At 44.4% G+C, this 23337-nt stretch overlaps 1 protein-coding gene across 16 annotated transcripts in view; it reads left to right on the forward strand.

Annotated features, from left to right (window-relative positions):
- MAP7D2 (MAP7 domain containing 2) overlaps positions 1–17842 on the forward strand; it is a 116873-nt gene extending 99031 nt beyond the window's left edge. For all 16 annotated transcript variants that reach the window (XM_009197312.4, XM_009197313.4, XM_009197316.4 and 13 more), the window contains 7 exons: positions 8020–8266; positions 9014–9118; positions 10741–10797; positions 11237–11315; positions 11832–12018; positions 13643–13918; positions 16302–17842. In XM_009197312.4, coding sequence (XP_009195576.2) covers positions 8020–8266; positions 9014–9118; positions 10741–10797; positions 11237–11315; positions 11832–12018; positions 13643–13892 — 925 coding nt within the window. In that variant the 3' untranslated portion in view covers positions 13893–13918; positions 16302–17842. The remainder of the gene's footprint in view (positions 1–8019; positions 8267–9013; positions 9119–10740; positions 10798–11236; positions 11316–11831; positions 12019–13642; positions 13919–16301) is intronic.
- The last annotated feature ends 5495 nt before the right edge of the window (positions 17843–23337 follow it).

A 23337-nucleotide genomic window follows, 5' to 3' on the forward strand; every position in this document is an offset into this window, starting at 1 on the left:
GAATATTATTGATCCTTTAGTGACCTTGGTAAGTCTTTGTGGTCTCTGATTACAGGTTTGCTAATCTGTTTTTTTAAAGGGGCAGTGGGGTAGGTCTGGACAGTCCCTTCTTGAAATTTGGGACTTCTTTGATTGTTTTCCTGTTTCCAACCTTTTGGTCAATACAGACATGTTTTGTTTGTTTGTTTGTTTGTTTTGTCAGGTGGCATGCTTGGGCTGGTTTGGGTGGGCCTTAAGGTGTGTGAAGGGAGGTCGCAAGAGATAAAGGTGAATCACAGGACCTCAGGTGACAGGCCTTGATAGTTGCAGGCCGTGGAGATGCCATGTAGGCTCTGAGCTGGTGAGTTACATGATTGTAACCGTGTGCTGAAGAAGGTGATGTTCTTTACTTTCCAGCTGCCAACCTCTGTCTCTCCCATTTTCTTCTCAGCCCAGCTCCTGAAAGACTTGATTGAACTTTCTGTCTTTATTTTCTCAACTCACATTCGGTCTTCAAACCTCACACCTACCACTCCTCCTCATTGCCTAACTACTAATCAGTTTCTTGGTTGTCTTTGGCCTTGTCAAACTTGTCCTTGCTTCTCTGGCCTCTCCTTCATAGCCTTCTCTGTCTGCCCTTCATCCCCTTAAATGTTGCCTGGGCTCTCAGCCCTTAGTCCTGGACCAGCTTCTCTCCCAACAAGCCCTCCCAAGCAGCACTGCTCCCGCCTGTACTGCCAGTGTCCCTGCCATCCTGCCAGTTTCCTCTGGCATCAAAAGATTTAGGGCCCACATTTTACACAACAGCTTTCCGTTGAGCCTTTGTTGTGCTAAACCAACTCTATTCTTATCTCACTTCCCACCTTCATTTTCCCTTTGTCTTGTATTATTGCCTGTTTCTGAAGTTAACTGCAGCTTGCTTTCTAAACCTTCCATACTTTCTGGAACAAGGGAGGCACTAATAACACATGTGTACTGATGACTCCTAAAAACTATGCCTGTGGCCCAAGCTCTGTCTAGGGCTGCATTGTCCACTATCAGAGCCTCTAGGCACATGTGGCCACCAAAATATACATTCAGTAAAATTCATTTCCCCAGCCACACCCACCACATTTCTGTGCTCAAGAGCTGCATCTGAGTAGATGTGGATCCACGCCACATTGGGCAGCACAAATCTATAGATTGTTTTCCTACTCAACAGAAGGTTCTGTTGGATAGCACTGGTCTAGAACCTAGAGATTATATTTCCATTTGCAATAAGTTTTCATTTGAGTGTGTGCCATATACATCTCAAATCCAGCATTTCCAAAGCAGAACTTAGTATTTTTTCCCCAAACTTCCTTTCTCTTTCATGAGCTCTGCATTCCCCTCTCCTCAGGCACCCAAGTGAGAAGTCTCAGTGCCACTCTTGGCTCTTTCCTTTCCTTCTTCCTCCCAGTGGTTGTCAGGTCCAGTCTTCATCAGCTGTCACATTGGCACCTCTGTTCTCTCCCTTCCCTTCCAGTCCCTCCTCTCCTTCCTCAGCTCCAGCCCCCATTGCTTCTGATCTGGACTGCATCTGTCATATCCCAACTGAGCTCCCTGCTCTAGGTGTCCTAGACTTTGTCCCCTGTCCACGCTGGGTCCACACTGACCTTTCTCAAATAAATGTGATTGTTCTCCTGTCCTTTCACAAGCCAGTGACTCCTCTGCCCACTGGATCCACCCAAACCTGTCAACAGGCCTTCAAGGCCTGCCATGAACTGGCCACTACCTGCCTCTTACCCCTTGCTTTCCACCAGACACCAGTGTGCAAAACTCCCTAACATTCACCCATCACACGGCTCCACACCTCCAAAGCTGCGCTTTTACTTTGCCCCCACGTGGACTTGTGCTCCTTCCTGCCAGACGTGTCTTCGTTTTTCAAAATGCAGGTCAAGTCTTGCTCCCTCCCTGTACCTTTTCTGGCCCTGTGCCTGGGACAGAACTGACCACCCCCAACTTTTCACCCATACTGAGCCCAGCTGTTCAGTTGACTAACATAGTTTCATTTGTTTACAGGCCTCTTTCCCCCAGTTAGCACCTTAAAAGGCTGGGACACAGTCTTTGGATCACTGGTGCCTGGTGCTCGGTAAATGTACAAGAAAGGAACAGAAGGAGGAAGAATCCTAAGAAACCATCGTAGTAGTAGGTCAAGAGAACAGAAGGGCTGAAGTAGTATGGTGAAGGTAGAACTGGAAAAGCCAGTCTCTGTGGACTTAAACAACGCCAAAGAAATAGGCAGATTTGAAGTTGATGCTGAGGTTTGATTCTAAGGTCTTAGGAGAATGGTACACTCAATAACAGGTAAAGAAAGGACATAAGGAATTGGTTTTAAAATATAAAAATTATTCATTTGATTTTAGGTAAGCTTATGGTGTCTACAGTATATCCAGGTGATTGGAGATGGAATTGAAGCTTGGGGGTGTAGGTAAACATTAGAGCAATACACTTGACCCCAAATGAGTTTTCCTCTCTCTTGCCAGAATATGAAGCTTTGCATAGTGCCACGTGGGAGGTGAGGAGTGAGGAAGGAAAGTACCAGACAACCTGGGGCTAGAACACAGCGGCCACCTCTTGGAATAAGATCATCCTCACATCTGTTTTATGTTTACAGTTAATAGTTAAAGCCACAGAAATGTTGCCAGATAAAATAATTTAGAGAAAAATAAAGTTACTTGAGTCAAACTGTGGAAAGCCCTATTATTGTCACAAACTGGTAAGGGAAACACCATCCAAGTCAAGGATGAGGGAACCAGAACAGAAGGGTCAACCAGGAGTCCAGACAAGCAGGCCCTAAGCAGAAGAACAAAAGTTGGTCCATTCCCAAACACAACAGGGCCCAGCCCCCGGGCTGTGGATGGCCCCAGATATAAAGTGAGATTCTTAGAGGTGGTGCAAGAAACCTTAAACCCCGGGTCCACCCTGGGGAAGGCACTGGCAGGAACTAGTAAGCAGGAGATCATAATGGGATTCCTAGATGTATCACTTTAAGTCATGTTAAGAAGCTAAAATAGCTACTAGGGGTTCACATGAAAGAATATTCCAGCCAGGCACAGTGGCTTGTACCTGTAGTCCCAGCTACTTGAAAGACTGAGGTGGGAGGATCACTAGAGGCCAGGAGTTCGAGATGAGCCTGGGCAACATAGTGAGGCCCCATCTTTTTAAAAAATCGAAGAAAAGAGAATATTCCAGTTAGAATCTCCCCACGAGCAAGGTCATGTAGCCAGGCTAAAGTTTCTTGTCAAAGCAAGAGTTAGCCCAGGCCAGGAACCACAGGCAGAGGTCTTTGAGGCTGCTCAGACCTGGCTTTTTGCTGCTGAGCCTACAGGTGGCAGGTGGTTTTGGTGAGAGCTAGGGCAGGCGGGGGCACATGTGATGTGGGGCAGCAGGATGTGGCAGCAGCTGAGGCAAGAAGGGAAAGCCAAGAGAGGTAGGAGAGAGCCAGGGTCATTCAGCCTCATGCAGCACAGGGCTGTAGGGAGAGCCACGTGGGCAGGACTTTTGGTAAGACATAGGGTTATCAAAGACTAAGGCTGTTGGTCTTGGGATTTAGGAGGTGAACAGAGATTTTGGAGGGAAATTGTTGAGAAGTGGGATAGAGACAAAGCAGCCTGAAGAGGTGAGTGGATACAGGCCCAGAATATAAGTTGGCTGTTAAGCAGTCATGAATGGGAGACAGCTGAGAGAGGACTGAGGAGGGTTGCTTGTGATGCCTGAGACCTGAGCATTTTTCCAGGGCATGGAAAAAGTGCATGCAGAAGGATGAAACTGACAAATGAAGGGAAGAGGGGCTAGTGGGAGGGACACATAGCTGTGGAGGATGTGGAATTCACAGCACAAGTGGTGGCATTTCCATCTAAGCAGAGGAACAAATGGGGACATTTCTGAGCAGTAATGTTATAAAGGAGAGTTTAAGTAGCTCAGATCAGGTGACCTCGGTCTTCTCTGTAGAGCAGTTGGTGATAACCATCAACTAAGGAAGATGACAAAGATTGAGAAAAGTGGCAATTGGGACTGTGTCCATAAGGGATCCAGGGGATGAGGATTAAAAGGCTGGAATGCAATTGCCAGCAGGCAGATAACCAGCCAGCCTTGTTTAGCCTCTATCTAACCAGTGCTTGGCAGCCCAGGAGTGGTCCTGGAGACCACCCAAGCCTAGAGTTGGGCAACAGAGTGACCTCCATGCCATCTCTGAAATGCTCACAAGGGTACCCAAGGCCTAGGGGACACAGAGAGAGAGAGAAGCAGATAGAAGTAGATTGCACAGCACTAACCAGGGCAGGTCAGGAGAGAAACAGGCAAAAGGATGGGGTGAGATCAGATCAGAGGAGGTTAATGTTGAAGGTTAGGCTTGTTTTAAAATGAAAACTTTTAAGCACGTAAGAATAGAGACCAGTGAAACCTACACACTCATCCCCCAGATTGAATAACTCAAGTTTAAGCCTGTGTCAGTGACGCGATGAAGGTTAACAGGGAGTGACAGAAAAGGGGGTGAGGTGCTGGAGTTTCAGACAGGAGCCAATATATGAAGATCTTTCTCAAATGGCCAGTGACAGGGACAAGGGACGATGCATCCACTTAATGCCAAATGATAACAGTAATGCACAATTTTCTGGTACTTTGTATGTAATGAGGAAAGGGCGATGGACTTGGGTGAATGACAAGAACAAGGATGAAGAGGATGGCAGGACTACACACAGGGCCAGGCACAGTGGCTCACGCCTATAATCCCAGTGCTTTGGGAGAATGGAGTGGACGGATCACTTGAGCCCAGGAGTTTGAGACCAGCCTGGGCAACAAAATGAGACCTGTCTCTATTTGGGGGAAAAAAAAAAAAATTCAAAAATGATCCAGGCATGGTGGCACCCACCTGTGGTCCTGGCTACTTGGGAACTGAGGTGGGAGGATCGCTTGAGCCTGAGAGGTTGGGGCTGCAGTGAGCTGTGATGGCAGCACTGCACTCCAACCTGGGCAACAGAGCGAAACCCTGCCTCTACAAAGAAAAAAAAAGGACTACACACAGAGCTGATGAACTTTGGAGGTTTAGTAATGACGGCAAGGGCAGTAAGCTCGGGGTAGCCCACAGCAGAGGGCGGTGGGGAAAATGATGAAATCTAATGTGCTGTCTGGTTCTTTGAGCAGAGAGAGAAGGAATGCTCTTCCTTGGAGAGGATTGTGAGGAACATGGTTTCACACAGGGGAAGCCAGGGTTTTTTTGTTTGTTTTTTTTACCTACTTTGGGGAAGCAAAGTGTGGTTGAGGTAGAGAACTTGGTATATAAGAGGATGAAGGGGCTGGGCGCAGTGGCTCAAACCTATAATCCCAGCACTTTGGGATGCCAAGGCAGGCGGATCAGTTGAGGTCAGGAGTTCGAGACCAGCCTGGCCAACATGGTGAAACCCTGTCTCTACTAAAAATACAAAAGTTAGCTGGGTATAGCGGTGCATGCCTGTAGTCCCAGGTACTCGGGAGGCTGAGGCACGAGAATCACTTGAACCCAGGAGGTAGAGGTTGTAGTGAGCCAAGATGATGCCACTGTAATCCAGCCTGGGCAACAGAGTGAGACTCCATTTCAAAAAAAAAAAAAAAAAGTACAAGATTTCCATAAAGGACAAGCAGGGTCTCATGGGCTTGTGGGGACTTATATTTTGGGTGATAATGAGGATTATGGAGGTTCAGGGGCCATAAGGATGTTCTTATACGTGTGCATCTGGGCACTTCTGAAGTCCTGATGGTAAAAAGAAACAGAGGCCAAGCGCGGTGGCTCATGCCTATAATCCCAGCACTTTGGGAGGCCGAGGCGGGCAGATCATCTGAGGTCAGGAGTTTGAGATCAGCCTGACCAACATGGTGAAACCCCGTCTCTACTAAAAATGCAAAATTAGCCAGGCGTGGTGGTGCATGTCTGTAATCCCAGCTACTCAGGAGGCTGAGGCAGGCAAATTGCTTGAACCTGGGAGGCAGAGGTTGCGGTGAGCCAAGATTGCACCATTGCACTCCAGCCTGGGCAACAACAGCAAGATGCCATCAGAAGAAAAAAAAAGAAACATAATGGATTTTCAGGTCCTGGAGATGAAAATGGCAGGTCCTTTATGAAGTAGCTTATACATTAATTAATACACAATATATCCTTTGTGTGTTAACTTCTCTGGGACAATCATAATTGGCTCGTTAATAAAGGGTAAGAAATGAAATGGTATTTCAGTTAACCTTTAGATACATCTTGTTATTAACACATCCATTTTGGATAATCCTGTGTTGGACATACTTAGTATTTCATTGAGGAACCTAATAAAATGGGAACTTCTTTCTGATAGGTTCTATAATGCTCCTCTGCAGAATATCTGTTAATAATTTGAGTTGTCGCACAATGCTTCATAGGCGTTGTGACCTAATTTAGTGTTATCACGTATTGTTACAGCCTTGGGCTAACATATTTCAGTATTTATCTTTCTTTTTTTTTTTTTTTTTTTTTTTTTTTTTTTTTTGAGACGGAGTCTCGCTTTGTCACCCAGGCTGGAGTGCAGTGGCGCGATCTCGGCTCGCTGCAAGCTCCGCCTCCCGGGTTCCCGCCATTCTCCTGCCTCAGCCTCCCGAGTAGCTGGGACTACAGGCGCCCGCCACCACGCCCGGCTAATTTTTTTTTTGTATTTTTAGTAGAGACGGGGTTTCACTGGGTTAGCCAGGATGGTCTCGATCTCCTGACCTCGTGATCCGCCCGTCTCGGCCTCCCAAAGTGCTGGGATTACAGGCTTGAGCCACCGCGCCCGGCCTTATCTTTCTTTTAAAATATTTCTTTGAATGAATAAACAAAATATTTCCTTTGGTCCTACATAGGCTATTAGCGTGCATGAGTTCTGAAGCTGACCATTAGGATGGATGGATGCTCTTTTTAAGTCTTGACCTTTTTATAACAAATAACAGCACCCCAGTAAGTCATTGGCACATGCTTCCAAATGAAGGTAATTTCTAAAAGACATACAGATTTATAGGTGCACTTTAAAGGACATTGGGGCTTGGAGAGAGAATTCATTTTAGATTGTAAAACCAACTAACATTTGAGAACCTTCTAGGGCCAGGCGTTTTCATTATCACGGTAATGCCATGGAACAATAGTATAGCTTTTCCCATTTTTTAAATGGGCATTAAGGACATAGGTGACTTTCCAAGTGTCACACAGTGAGTGGCATAATCAGAGTACAATTTGGGTCATGCCCATACATCACATTGCCAGTGATTACCCAAGGAAAGTGGCGTACATGTGAGGAGGAGGAACGTTAGAAAGGTTAAAACAAGCTCTTGGACTTTACAGAATTTTCCCGTACTGCTTCGAGCTCTTTATCACTACAACATGAACCATTCATCTGTCTGTGGATAAAAACGTCTAAATGCCACTTAATTTTCATGTATCAAAGAAAGCTTAAATAGATTTCTAAAGATTGCCAAAATAAATGGAAATAAATGTTTTAATTTATTAAATGTCAAGTTTCTGTTGAGCATTTTCTTCCATTTGCTGCTTCATAAGTCACATACCAATTAGAACCCAATTGGTATGACTTTTTGAGTTCATCGTCACTGCTCTTAAATTGCTGACTGGCACATTCGTGGCCATTGAGACACTTCCCATTTTTCCTAGCTTTCGTTGGTTTTAAGTATTTATTCTGCTTAGGTTTTTAAAAGAATTGTCATTCAATAAGAATGATGGCTTGACTTTCTCATCGTGGTCATTTGTTCATTGACTGAGGAGCATCTGTTTTCAATACAGAATGCATCACACATCAACACATCATTCATTGCTGTATTACAGAATTTAAAGTCAAGCCTGGCTAATATTTTTTGGTAAATATATGGACCAGAGTGGATTTCCAGGAAGGATGAGTCATATTATTAAATGAATGCTTGTTGAAAGGTATGTGCGCGTCACCACGTGGAGCATTATTCTCGGCTGTCAGCACACAGTTCTCTGGCAATTTGCTTTTTGAGCATGTCATCTTCTAACAACAGTTGTATTCTCAAAAGGCTGGAGAGAGAGGAATTGAAAAGAAAGGCAGAGGAGGAAAGGCATCGCCTAGAAGAGGAAGCCCGAAAGCAGGAAGAAGAAAGGAAACAGCAGGAAGAGGAAAAGAAGAAACAGGAAGAGGAAGAGAAAAGAAAGGCAGGCGAGGAGGCCAAGCAGAAGGCTGAGGAAGAGCTATTGTTGAAAGAAAAGCAAGAACAAGAAAAGCAAGAACAAGAAAAGCAAGAGAAAGCCATGATTGAAAAGCAGGTACTGTATGAGTCCTCAGATGGACTTTACTTGTTTTTTAAGGGCCTTGATAGTAGGTACAATTAGTTAAATTTCAATGACTCATAATATTTACTTGAAGTTTTTTCTTAAACTGGGCTGGTTATTAAGTATAAGTTGGGGCAGTTGCAGTGAAGTTGGTAATGTTTGCCATCTGTCAGTTTGGGTTTCCCAAAGGCAAACCCTGGGATAAGAATTTGGGTGCCAGCAGTTTTTTTTGCAAACGAATCCCAGGAAGCCAGTAGAGGAATAGGAGAAAAGCCAATGGAAGTGCATTGATGCATGTGTTACTGTGGGTGACTGGAACACAGTCCCATTGGGAACCTCTGAGAGACTGTGGATCATGCTTTAGAATTGTCCAGCTGAGGGATGAGGAAACTGAACTACTTATCTACCACATCCTGCCCCTCACTGTAGAAGGGGAATTAACTCTCTGATCTGGCCACATGCACACTTCATGGTCCAAGCCTGCCTGCAGACACAGAAAAGCCTTGGCCATGTATGAGAACTGTCAGCAGGTGATTTGCATGGTGAGCCAGGGGTATATGAATGAGGTCCAGCCATGTTTGCTGTGTCATCTAGTGGTTTGTGTAAATCCACGTTGAATATTGGAGCAGCATCCACTTTAGGGCAGATGATGAGATGAAGGAATATGTGCAAAGCCAAGGAATTACCACACTGTTTTCTTAGCTTATTAAAGCTTTGCCTTGATTTACCTGTTTCTGTTAGAAAGAAGCAGCAGAAGCAAAGGCCCGGGAGGTAGCTGAACAGATGCGTCTCGAGAGAGAACAGATCATGCTGCAGATTGAGCAGGAGAGACTGGAGAGAAAGAAGGTAAGGGCTGAGGGATCAGGAAAACTTAGGGTAAGTGAATAGGAAGTAAATCCAGTTCTCTTCTGCAGTGATTGGATATAATGATCCTAGGATTGTCAGTTAGGTCAAGTTCATTGATACTACTGTTCAAATCTTCTATGTCTTTATTAGTTTTTTGCCATATCGTTCTATCAGTTATTGAGAAAGATTGTTAAAAACTCCATCTGCGGCCAGGCATGGTTGCTCACACCTGTAATCCCAGCACTTAGGGAGGCAGAGGCGGGAGGATCACTTGAGCCCAGAAGTTCCAGACCAGCCTGAGTAATACAGTGAAACCCTGTCTCTACTAAAAATACAGAAAATAACTGGGTATGATGGCATGTGTCTGTAGTCCCAGCTACGTAGGAGGCTGAGGTGGGAACATGACCTGCACTCAGGAAGTCAAGCCTGCAGTGAGCCAAGATCGTGCCACTGCACTCCAGCCTGGGGAACAGGAGTGAGACCCTGTCTCAAATAATAGAAAAAAAAAAACAATTCCATCTGTGATTATGGATTTGCCCATTTTTCCCTTTCAGTTCTGTCAGGTTTTGTTTTATATATATTTATCGTGATATGCCTTTGGCTCTAGTGATATTTCTTGTCTTAAAGTCTACTTTGACAGCACCCCTCCCCCCACGCTTTTTTTTTTTTTTTTTTTTTTTGAGACAGAATCTCACTCTATTGCCCATGCTGGCGTGCAGTGGTGTGATCTTGGCTCACCACAACCTCCCCCTCCCAGGTTCAAGCGATTTTCCTGCCTCAGCCTCCCAACTAACTGGGATTACAGGTGCACACCACTTACACCTGGCTAATTTTTGTATTTTTAGTAGAGGTGGGATTTCACCATGTTGGCCAGGCTGGTCTCCAACTCCTGGACTCAAGGGATCCTCCTCCCTTAACCTCGCGAAGTGCTGGGAATATAGATGTGAGCCACTGTGCTTGGCCTGACAGCCCTTTTATGATTAGTGTCTGTATGTCAAATCTTTTTCACCCTTCTACTTAAAACTTCTTCTGTGTGTTTTTATAAGTAAAGAGCATATAGCCAGGAATTGTTATTTTAATTCTGTTTGACAGTCTTTCTCTTTGTCTTTTAGTTGGAGTGTTTAGTCCATTTACACTCACTGTACTTATGGGTAAAGTTGGGTTTAAGGAGATTGATTATAAAGGCGTATTCTCATGGTATCCTAGGCCCAACCTGGGCTTTGTATTGCTATTGGCCTGGGACCCAGGAGACCAACCTGTGGTCTTCTCCCCTGTGATGCACCTCAGCCTCACTTTCTGTAGGGTGGTCCTCTTTAATGGCAGGTGGTAATTTGTTGATTTATAGGGAGCCTAAGGAGAAGAAGGAGAAATATGGGATATAAATTGAATATTGATTCTAGATACGTACTAGTTAACTTCTCAAGCATTTGACCTTGTCCATGGGGCCAGAGGTGTACATCTCCAAAACTAGTGGAAAACCTTTCTATACTTGTTATCCTCTTCTGACATTTGTCTTTTACAAGTTTTCTGAGAAATGTGATGTTGCATGTAAACCAAGCTACTTTATGTTTTTGGTTTTATAGTCCTCTTACTTGATTTTGTTTTTTGTTTTTTGTTTTTAGAGAATAGATGAAATCATGAAGAGAACAAGGAAAAGTGATGTGTCTCCACAAGTGAAGGTAGGAATTCAAATGACCATTTTAATAGTTTATGTACTAAGTAGAAAAGAACAGCAGAATACACTCAGTGAAATCGTAGGTCTTGGAGAGGATTAGCCAGAAAAAAAAATGCAGTTTTCCTGCTTTGTTCCTGGCTAGGTTAAGGAGGGTTAGGTACCTGAAAAGAAAGAGGGGCTTCAGAGATGGGATGGGTTAAAGATTTCCTTAGAGTAATGGGGGGTGGGATGAAGAGAGAGGCATAGTAGTCCATGAATAAAAAACAGAATGCTGACATAAAAATACATAAGAATAAGGGAAACACAGCTGAAGATTTAAAGAATTACCACAGAACAGGCAGATGGTCCAGGCTCAAAATATCATCGGATGCTTTTAAAAAGCACTTTTTTTTCTGTGTGATGTCAGCCTTCCCTCACTTCATTCACCTTCCATTTGTTTTCAGAAAGAAGACCCCAAAGTGGGGGTCCAGCCTGCTGTGTGTATGGAAAATAAGACAAAACCAGTTGTCCCCAACAAAATGGGTGAGTGTGACATCTGGTTCTTGGGTTCTTCCTTTTAGTAGCAAAAGCTCATAAGACTTCTTGCAGGGTAAACAGACCCATGGATCCCAAGAGGGTGACTGCTGGCAGGGGCCTGTGCAGTTTCCCTTCCCTGGGGATGTGTCTCCAGCACAGGGACTGTCAGCTCCACTTGGGAATCCACTGGGTTCCTTGGTTACTCCCATAATCCCAGCATAGGAAGCACTCTGGCTGCTGGCTCACAGTGCTTTCCAGGGAGCTTAACTGCTAGTCAGGTTTTATGACTATTAGGACCTGACTCTGCTCTTCTCCAGAGGTTCTGCACAGACACTGATAATGTGATTTGTCTTCTCATCCCCTGTGTGAAGGTGATTATGTGGGGTTATTTGTGGCTCCTTCCACAAAAGATGCTGCAGTATCAGTGAAGCAGAGCATTAAATTAATTGCCTTGATCTATATTTCCGTTACTTTATTTAGACATTTTATGATTAATACAAGGGACTTTGTGTTCTCGATCAGAAATCAATGGATTGAACACCTGCCAGGAAGTTAATGGTCTGGGTCACGCTGCCCCAGAAACTTATCCCCAAGACATTTTCTCTAATGGGCTTAAGCCAGCTGGGGGACTCATTCATCTGGATGGCCTTGATGGGAAATCAAATAGTCTGGATGATTCAACTGAAGAAGTTCAGTCTATGGATGTGAGGTATATTCATTTCTTTTGCATTTAAGCCTCATCACTTCTCCAAATACTACCCTTTCTTTTAGTTGGTTTCTTCATCTTTTATACAACCAGATCACCTAAAGCAGGTTTGATTGACGTTATGGGAAAGCTCTCAGTGGTATAACATTCTAGTGTCTTGCGTCAGGTTCCCTAGAAGCAGAGCCTGAAACAGAGTTTCTAGGGCATGTGATTTGTTAGAGGAAAGCTCTTGGGAGTTTTTCAGGAGAAAGGGGAAGGAGGGAAGTCGCTAAGCAAGGATGCCTTCTCAGCTGACCCCATGGGGGCTCTGGAGGATGAATTTCCACCAGAGACAGTTCCCCTGCGCTTCTGCAGTTCTGGTTTTCCTAGATTCTTCTTCTTTTTTTTTTTTTAATTCTTTTTTTTGAGACGGAGTCTCGCTCTGTCACCCAGGCTGGAGTGCAGTGGCCGGATCTCGGCTCACAGCAAGCTCCGCCTCCCGGGTTCACGCCATTCTCCTGCCTTAGCCTCCCGAGTAGCTGGGACTACAGACGCCTGCCACCTCGCCCGGCTAGTTTTTTGTATTTTTTTTTTTTTTAGTAGAGACGGGGTTTCACCGTGTTAGCCAGGATGGTCTCGATCTCCTGACCTCATGATCCGCCCGTCTCGGCCTCCCAAAGTGCTGGGATTACAGGCTTGAGCCACCGTGCCCGGCCTAGATTCTTCTCTAAGATCTCACAAGAAAGAAAAAGAAGAACCTGGCAGCAGCCTTACCCTGGCTGTTAAGAGATTCCTGATGATAGGCCCTCAGCCCACCACTCTTCAGAGGCTGGACTTGCTCCTTTGCTAGGCCTTACAGCTGGCACAATTATGAAATGCCTCCTTCCATCTCTAGGGAGAGGAAGAGAGAGAGAGAAAGAAAGTCAGGCTTGGCTGTGCTGGAGCTGGATAAGTCACGGTGGATTGGAAGCCTCACTTTAGAGAGGAAGCAGAGGGTGAGGTTGGCTTTGCCAGTGATGACGTGGTCTGTGGTGGGATCCTTTCATGATGGGTCCCCCAACCTTAACTGAGCACTTCAGGCAGTTTCACATGAACTCTTCTCAGCACGATCAGATTCACACTCACAGGAGCCCTGGCAGAGAGAAATGATTGTTCCCATTTTACTGGCGAAGAAACTGAGGCTGCAGGAAGGAAAAGCAATTCTCCCAAGGTGGCACAACTGGAAAGGTAGCACTGGGAGCAGTGTTAATTAGGGCTCTTCCTCAACTTGCTTGAACTTTTGGCATTGACTTTCTGTCTGAATGTCCTATTTAGAAAGTTCTGGAACTTCCTTGCTTCTTTGTAGTAGAATGCTGGTGCCTGTGGGTTTTTGTCCTTTCACCCTTTGGGCATCGTGAGCTTGGCCATCACAGCCCTGCTTAGTCTGCTTCCGTGTTCTCATACAAGGGGCCTTGTGTCCACCATCTGTCCTTCTCAAATTTGAACCCACTTGTATTTTTTACAATGTGTTACACAAAAACTCCGACTCTAAGTCCTTTTTCTTTAGAAGAGTAGTATAACAAAATATTGCAAATAGAATTAATATGTTGTGCTGTGTTGTCTGTCTCTCTCTCTCTTTCTGCCTCTCTCTCTCGTTCATCTCTTCTAGTCCTGTTTCAAAAGAAGAGCTTATCTCTATCCCAGAATTTTCACCAGTGAGTGAAATGATTCCTGGGGTGTCTCTGGACCAAAATGGAACTGGTAATGCCCGAGCACTTCAAGATCTCTTAGATTTCACTGGTCCCCCCACATTCCCCAAGAGATCCAGTGAAAATCTCAGCCTGGACGACTGTAACAAAAACCTTATCGAAGGATTTAACAGTCCTGGCCAAGAAACTCCTCTCAACACCTTCTGTTGACAAATACAGCATCTCTTTAATAAAAGGTACAGTCTTTTGATCATATTCTGACTTCATAACCTTTTAACTGGGGTTTGTGAAGATAGGCCTCTTGGATGGTCAAATTTTACTTGAAAAATGCAAACATGAATACATTATGGTATACTACAGCACACACAAGAATTGAGACAGATTTCAAGTAATTCATCTGTGAGCCTTCAGCGCCGAGCCGCCTTGTCCTAACCCTGCTGTTTAGGGTGTGTAGAGGGTGTGTAGATGGGAAGGTTGAGAACACTGGCTAAAGGTTTGACTACCAATCCAGCCTGAGTAGCTTTTTTATGGGTGAGGAAAGAATACTGTAGTAGTGTTGCAAGGTGATATGAGTAAGATGAATTTCCCCACCTCTAGTTTTGCTCAGTGACATCCCACATTCTATCTAGAATCATGCATATACATTGTGAGTGTTGGGCCACATGATTTGCTATTCTCTTGACCCATTCTGGATTCTTCCAAAGCAGACATCTATTCTTCGATCATACCTGAGGCAGAGAGAACTGCAGTTTTTGTGTCTCGAAGGTTTTTTCCCCACCTTTGGCCTTTTTTTTTTTTTTTTTTTTGCCAAAGTGCTTCCAGAAGCTGTTTTCATTTGAGTAAGAGTATCTATGAGTTATATACACTCTGTAGTAAGGTATACTTCGTTATATATGCATCACATTTGATTTACTTGAGTTTGGAGCTTGTTTTTGAATAAGGAAAACATAATTAGAGTCTGTCACCAAATCCTTTAATAATTTAATAATTCCAATTGCTCCTCCTACTTTAGATTCTGTTTTTGTTTCAAGAGAAGGGATCTCACTCTGTTCCCCAGGCTGGTGTGCAGTGGTGCAATCACAGCTCACTGGAACTTCAAACTCGTGGGCTCAGGAGATCCCCTTGCCTCAGCCTCCTGAGTAATTGGCTCATAGGCACATGCCACCAGGGCCAGCTAATTTTTTTTAGTTTTTGTAGAGGTTGGGTCTTGTTATGTTTCCCGGCTGATCTTGAACCCCCGGCCTCAAGTGATCCTCTCTCCTTGGCCTCCCAAACACTGGGATTACAGCCTTGAGCCACCATGCCTGGCGTCTATTTTAGATTTTTTTTTTTTTTTTTTTTTTTTTTGGAGGTGGAGTCTCGCTCTGATGCCCAGGCTGGAGTGCAGTGGCATGATCTCCACTCACAGCAACTTCTACCTCCCAGGTTCAAGCCGTTCTCCTGCCTCAGCCTCCTGAGTAGCTGGGATTACAGGCACATGCCGCCAGACCTGGCTAATTTTTTGTATTTTGGTAGAGACGGGGTTTCACCATGTTGCCCAGGCTGGTCTTGAACTCCTGAGCTCAGGCAATCCACCCGCCTTGGCTTCCCAAAGTGCTAGGATTACAGGCGTGAGCCACCACGCCTGGCCATTTTAGATTCTTAAAAGCATTTTTGTATTCTCGGCATTTTCTCAGTCACTTTATTTTTTATACTTCACTCCCATAACAAATTCAGTGGCCAAAATAACTTAGTCCAATGTTTTTATTTTTCAGATGAGGAAACAAGTTGGAGAGGCTACAGAGCTGAGGTCACTGTGTTTTTTGTATACTTGTTTCTACCTGACCTCAGCTCTTGCCTATAAGACAAGTTTGAGAGACCATTTCTCTTGGTTCTTGGTGTGTGATGGGTCACTTTTAGAATAAACTATATCACTGGTTTGGAAAAGCAGCTGCCTTCTTGGACACTTAAAATACTAATTCACCTGAGCATTCTAGTTCCCTGACAGTTAAGTGGCTTAATATTTATTAAGAGTTTTTTTGTGTTTTTAACATACTTTGACTTTAAAATTAGTTTCCCTTCAGTTCACTTACCTCACTATACAGTAGGGAACAGAGAATCCACAAAATTGATTAGAGTATTCATAGATCCTCAAATTTATTTCTTACATCTCTAAAAGAAATGCAAAACCCCTATCCAAAAATGAAAATCTCGACTAAATCATTTTATTCACACTGCTTGTATATTTTTAATTATGATTGGGTCTATTTGTCAAATTCTTCTCTACCAAAAGTGGTACCACCCCCACCAGGGGACGTTTGGACATGTGTTGATGGTTTTTGTTGCCAGAGTGGCTGGGGGCATTTGAAAGATAAAGCTTGAGACATTAAACATCTGCAGGTTTTAGGAAAGTTCCGTACAAGGAAAATTTGACCCATCTAAAAGAATAGTCCTGTGTAAAATACTGTATCACTTCTGTTGAGAAATACTGTATAAGCCCAGGAGGAAAATATAATTAGCAAGAAGGTAGAAAGTGCCACAGCGTGTTGTGATCGTTTTAGTGAGAGAATAGTGCTACAAACTGCAGAGTACTTGGTTTTCCCTTTGATCTCATCTGGTTTTGTTTCTGAATTGACACAGGTGTTTGGAGAACCCGTAAAGCTGCTGATAGTCAAATCCGAGCTGCCAGCCGCCTGAAGAAGCTTCTGTCACCCTTACCGCTGGATCCCAAATTATTAGCTTGGAATGTAACTGTATTCCTAGGTAGTATGTCAAACACTGGCCACTCTTGGTAGAAACCTTGAGACTTTCACCTTGTTGGGCTTTAGCAAAGTTTCCTTTTACAGTTCTGTTTATGAGCTTCAGCTGCTGATAAAGCACTTCCTGAACTTCTCTATTATCATAGTGACCCTCTGAATGACCTGAGTGACTGGCTCGGCAATTCGCTTTATAACTGTTCTTATTCCCAAAGTGGGAGCACATAAACATTTAGATGTCTTTTCCTGTAAAATATTCTAGACATTTACCCAAACTCTAGTTAAACATATACTCAACTTGCACTGTATATCTCCCTGTCTTTTTTGAGACAGAGAAGAAATTCAGGAGGTTCCCCATCTCCAGAGTTTCTCTGTTTGAAGGCAGTATCAAGAAGCCTTTAAAAAGTTATTGTTGAGCTTTGCCACCCGCAAAAATGCATTGCCCCACGTTATTCTTTTGGGGGTAAAGTAGTAAGTTTGGTTGAGGAAGGAAGTCAAAACAGTCAGTAATGATTTCTTTTCTCTTATGCATATTCGTGTATACATGGGCAACTGAATCTAGCAAGGACTCTTTCATGTCACACCTTAAAATCTTCACGCTGTAGTCACTCCAGACCATGGAGTGACTTTCCAGCTGAATGAATCCTATGTCTCACGTGCAGGTGGTTGGTTTTCAATGTTCTTGCTATTTTTTTTTTTTTTTCTGTTGGATCTTGGGAGGTTTCTTTGTCTGCTCCTGTGTTTGCCCAGCTTTAATAAAACCAGGTGCAAACAAAAATCATAGCGTTCTGAAACAATAGGGGGCCCACATTGGACCCAGTATGTAACTTTAGTGGACTTTAACATTAAGAAAAAAATCTGAATGGGAAAAATGACACTAGAATGTATACTCCACACATTTTATGCCATATAATGGTGTGTTTTCTTAATTTTGTTTTTTGTGGCAAAATGTGGCTTTCTGATTAAAATGACCTTTTCTTCTTTGAAACTTTTTGTTTTGACTTGGATAATTAAGGGTTTGGAAAGATTCATAATTCTGAGAGAGGTTTGCAACCAGGAGATACAAAGAAGTCTCAGTAGTCATCTTGTTCATGTGCTTTTACAGCCAGCTACATTTAAGAATGTATTAGTTACGGAAACTGTATGTGTATTTGTCTATACTCAATAAAGTACATGCTTCCACATAATGCGGTGCTGTCCATCTCGGCAAATACTGGCCAAGTCACTTTATGACAGGCACACAGAAACCATAGCATGGTCTGGCTTTCAAAAAATGCCTCTCATCTTTCCTAGAGCCTTATTTTGCTAAATGTCTGTTTTCTTGTGATTTGTTGTACCTCACAGCACCACTGTGACCGTGGTGATGCTTCATTTGCATGATATGTACATTGTGTTTAATGTGAAATACATTTTCATTGAAGAGTCTGATGACTTGCTAGCGTTTTATTTTTTTCTGTAAGCTCAACGTGCTGAAACCAAACCAGGCTTTTAAAAACTTGTGTAGAAGAAAACCAAAAAATCCTGTGTGGGTGTCCTTTCCCTGTCAAACTCATTAAAAATTCCTTTGTTGCCAGTGCCAAGTGGAGTCAACTGCATAAAGCTTATTAAGTGATGACTATCACTAGAACACAATGGACTTCTGAATATAGTAAAAAGTTGCTGTTCTTTCCTTTTTTTTTTTTTTTTTTTTGGGGAGAGACAAGGTCTTACCATGTTGCTGAAGCTGCTCTCCTAGGCTCAAGTGATCAATCCTCCTGCCTTGGCCTCCCAAAGTTCTGGAATTATAGGCATAAGCCACCATGCCCAGCCAAGTTCCTGTACTTTCATACCACTGGTGCGAGGGCTTTCTAGCTAAGATACAGTTAACCTTACCATAATCTATGAGAACATTGCACATAGCAATTTGGCATTTAAATAAAATTATAATGGGAATGTTGACCCTTATTTTCAGGTAAGCTGAAACCCAGACCAGTTTTTTTGTATCTAACTCACAGGCTTTCCACTGCCTGGAGACAGTACCAGCCCAGACCAGAAGCCAGGTGGAAAGGACTGGAATTAAGAGACCCCTGTGGTAACTTCTGGGCTGCCATCTCTTAAGCTGAGGGCCCAGTCATTGCTGCCTTCCCCAGTTCTGCTAACAGAGCCTCTGGTCAGGGCACAGAAGCAGACACTATTTCCATATGCAGGCCTCTGGGAGGGGCATTAGAAGTAACTTATGTCATCATGAGCTCTGGCCATAGGGCCTACATTGGTGGCCAGTCATTCCTAAGAACAGTTTCTTGTTTGTGAACATTGCGAGTTTTTTCTTAGTATGTACAGGTTTCCTATTAGATGCTTTCGTTAATTTAGAAAGCAAATGTAAAGAACTAATTTGTCTCAAGAGGTATACCCATTACATTGGGGCACAGTACAGGGTGACCTCCATACTCATTCCTCAGCACTGTTCAGAAAGCACAATTATGGACCGGGTGCAGTGGCTCACACCTGTAATACCAGCACTTTGCAAGGCCGAGGCAGGAGGATCACTTGAGGCCAGGAGTTCAAGACCAGCCTGGGCAACAAAGCAAGACCTCTGTTCTGTACAAAAAAATTTTTTAAAACTTAGCTGGGTGTGGTGACACACACCTATAATCCCAGCTACTTGAGAGTCTAAGGCAGGAGGATCGCTTGAGCCCAGGAGCTCAAGGCTGCAGTGACCTATGATCACACCACTGTACTCCTGGCCTGGACAATGGAGCAAGACCCTGTCTTTTTTAAAAAAGCACAATTATGTAAGAAAATGAAGCAAGAACTCTTAGAAATGAGAAGCTTCACAAATGTTCTTTTTTCTGGAAATCCATGAAAAACTCTTAGAATGATTTCACAAGGAGGCCAACTATCAAAGAAAAATTAATAGTTTTCTTTTTGGGGGTGTGGGGGCACAGGGCCAAGCTGGAGTACAGTGGCATGATTATAGCTCACTGCAGCCTCGAACTCTTGGGCCCAAGTGATTCTCCTGCACCAGTCTCCTAAGTAGCTAGGAATACAGGTGTGCACCACCATGCCCAGTTAATTTCTTTTAAATATTTATGTAGAGATGAGGTCTATGTTGCCCAGGCTGGTCTTGAACTGGGCTCAAGCGATCCTCCCGCCTTGGCCTCCCGAAGTGCTGAGATTACAGGTATGCACCACTATGCCTGGCCAGATGAGTCTTTTTCTTACATATCAGCAATAAACTGGAAATAGGTTCCAACAAAACCCATAAAATTCATAGAAATAAAAACTAGCTAAAATGAGAGGAATGTTAAAATTTAAGTGAATGAATGGGAAATCTTGTGCATATGAAGAAGGCTCATCCTATAGGCAGCACTCACATTGGTTCCAGTCAATGAGATTTCATTTCAGCAACTTGAAAATAGAATTGTAGGGGCCGGGTGCAGTGGCTGACGCCTGTAATCCTAGCACTTTGGGAGGCCGAGGCGGGTGGATCACGAGGTCAGGAGATGGAGACCATTCTGGCTAACATGGTGAAACCCCGTCTCTACTAAATACAAAAAAATTAGCCAGGCGTGTTGGCGGGCGCCTGTAGTCCCAACTACTCGGGAGGCTGAGGCAGGAGAATGGCGTGAACCCGGGAGGCGGAGCTTGCAGTGAGCCGAGATCGCGCCACTGCACCCCAACCTGGGCGACAGAGCGAGACTCTATTGTCTCAAAAAAAAAAAAAAATCATGCTTTGAGGTAGGTATGGGACGGTAACTTCCCCAAGGACACACACAGCTGGAACTTGGCAGAGCTGGCTGTGACTCCAGGGCCCCAACTTTATTTTTTATATATATTTAAAGATACATTTTTTTTTTTTTTTTTGAGACGGAGTCTCGCTCTGTTGCCCAGGCTGGAGTGCAGTGGTGCAATCTCGGCTCACTGCAAGCTCCGCGTCCCGGGTTTACGCCATTCTCCTGCCTCAGCCTCCCAAGTAGCTGGGACTACAGGCACCCGCCACCACGCCCGGCTAATTTTTTTGTATTTTTAGTAGAGACGGGGTTTCACCGTGGTCTCCATCTCCTGACCTCGTGATCCACCCGCCTCGGCCTCCCAAAGTGCTGGGATTACAGGCGTGAGCCACCGCGCCCGGCCAAAGATACATATTTTTTAATAGAGACACATTCTCCCTATGTTGCCCAGACTAATCTCGAACTCTTGAGCTCAGGCGATTCTTCCGCATTGGCCTTCCAAAGTGCTGGGGTTACAGGCACGAACCACTGCACCCGACTTCCAGGACCCCAGCTTTAGTACCCCCAGGGGAAGTTGACAGGCTTTTCTGCCCCCCAGAGCAGCAACACTGATTTGCTAGGGGGTAGGCAGGGCAAAAAAAAAAAAAAAAAAAAAAAAAAAAAAAACGGCTTGCTAGAGCAAGCACTTACAAAATGAGTAGCAAAGGGCCAGGACCCTCATGGAAACTCCTAGTTCTGAAGGTGCTTTAAAATACATATTGAGGCCGGAAGCAGTGGCTCACGCCTGTAATGCCAGCACTTTGGGAGGCCGAGGTGGGTGGATCTCCCGAGGTCAGGAGTTCAAGACCAGCCTGACGAATATGGTGAAGGCCCATCTCTACTAAAAATACAAAAATTAACCGGGCATGGTGGCACACGCCTGTAGTCCCAGCTACTCGGAAGGCTAAGACAGGAGAATCGCTTGAACCTGGGAGGTGGAGGTTGCAGTGAGCCAAGATGGCACCACTGCACTCCAGCACTCCAGGCTGGATGAGACTCCATCTCAAAATTAGATATAGATTAGATAAATAGATATATATATACTATTAAATATATTGACATTATTAAAATGTATCTTTCTTAAGTATAGAATACAGTGGTCTTTAGTCACAGAGTTGTGCAACCATCACTACTAATTCTAGAACATTTTTACCTGAGTGCTTTTTCAAGGGTTTGTCATCCATTCATCTACTCAAAGCAGCAAAGCTTGGCTTTATCAGCCATTAGTTCAAGTTCTCATTGTACCTGAAAGCAAGGACATGGGGTTCGAAGATAGCATTCTTCTTTGAAGCAGTCACTTCCCTATCTTCCCCCTTCAATAGGCCAAATTAGGACAATGTTTATGTCACAATGAGTGTGGGCTGTTTTGTGTTGTTTCGCATTCACTTCATAAACATGGGATCAAATGCCAAACACAGGCTCACCTCTCAGATGCCCAGCATGGGCTCCTAGGTTGATGAGAGACATGGATTGGGTGAAGCTGTAATTTAAGACGCTTTGAAAATTCTGAACCTTTGGAGACATGCCTTTAGCAATGACCATGGATTCGGGCATAGGGTGACTTACACTGTGACTCTACTTGCCCTTGTGTTTCTGGGACAGATACCCCACATTAACCACTAGGGAGGGAGTGTTTCAGTGTCCTCTTTTTCCCCTCTAAAGTCCAAGCCAGGGTCCATGGCAATGGGCACTCATGGCACTGTGGAAAGAAATCACCTATTGCCCAGAGCCTGAGGGTCCCCTTGCAAAAGGCAGAGGGAGCTAAAAAGCTGCAGGTGTTGCCCCTGGAGAGTTCACCCCCTTCCCCTCCCTCCATGCTCTGCAGTAAATCAACAAGAACCTCCTGCCGAGGCTTCTATGCTGCAGTTAAATAATGCGACCATTCAACTGGCACCAAGGGACTGGGGCCGGGGGAGTGTCTAAAGCTGCCAGCTTTCTGGACTTCCAAGAAATGATGAAGGCAGGCTTTTCCCATCTCACCTTATCTCAGGAAATGCAAGGAAGAGTTCCAAGCAATTGAACCTTTGTGGAAAGTAACTTCTTTTCAGCATTAGAGCTAGCAGCAATTTGTTGGCTGTACTTATATTTTAGTCATATTTTCCTAATAGTGTGTGTAGGGTCATCTTGAAACAACAGGAAAGTCATCCACGCAGAGCTAACAGCTAGAACAGGGCTGTGTCACACAGTACACGTGCGTAAAGCTTGTTGGATTGAATTCAGTCATCACTGTGGGACCTGTAGGTTGTCCTAGGACAAACCGAATCTTCGTAGGTCCACTGGGAGGACAGAATAAATTCCATTTTTTCAGTGGACCTGGCCTTCTAAAGGATTCTCAGGGACCTACTCTGTGGGTGACAGCCCTGGTGGCTGGTACAAGGTTCACAATGGTAAGAAATTATTCAGAATGTGAAAGGCAACAAGATAACTGTGCACCCTTTCCAAGCCCTGATAGAGGATTGTCTTCACAAGGCAGCCTCTGGGCCAGCTGGGTCTCGGAAGATGTTAGTCCGAGCAGCTCACCATGTGCTGTGGGTTAGGATTCAGCCTCTGGAGTTAGAGGTTATGTCTATTTGTTCCTATAGGACACTAAAAAACTTCATCTCTAACTATGCCATCTTATTCCAGCATTCTTTTTTTCCTACTAAATACACGTGTGTGTAACGTACACACATGTGTGCATAATAGTCCTCATCTCCGCCTTTAACTTGCTTTCTCATCCTGCTCCTTAATGAGTTCAATACATTTTTTGACACATGCTTGCTTTATATTAACATCAGAATTATGTTTTTAACTTTTGGAAAGTTACACTTTGACAAGTGAGGGTCCTTATATCCTCGGCAGGATTTGGGAAATCCAAAATAGTTATACTAATGGCTTCAAAGGTTCATATTAAATGCTAGTGGAGTGGATGTCATGGTGCGCCACCCAGATGGACCTCCCTTTTAGGACTGAGGTGTTCATCCTTCCAGGTGTCTCCTTCCGGATGCTGGAGGTACAGCCCCTGAAGCCTGTCGGTGGACTTCCTGTCTGGGAATTGCCCTTGGCTGAAGGAGGTTGCCTCGCCAAGGTTAAACCTCCTCCTGGGGCAGCCTGTATCTGATGACTGGGTCAGTTCAGTGTACAAAGCCCCTTGCCTGGAAGTAGGACAACTCTGAGCCATCCCAGCTTCAG

The sequence above is a fragment of the Papio anubis genome, chromosome X (genome assembly GCF_008728515.1).
Source record: "Papio anubis isolate 15944 chromosome X, Panubis1.0, whole genome shotgun sequence".
Lineage (NCBI taxonomy): Eukaryota > Metazoa > Chordata > Mammalia > Primates > Cercopithecidae > Papio > Papio anubis.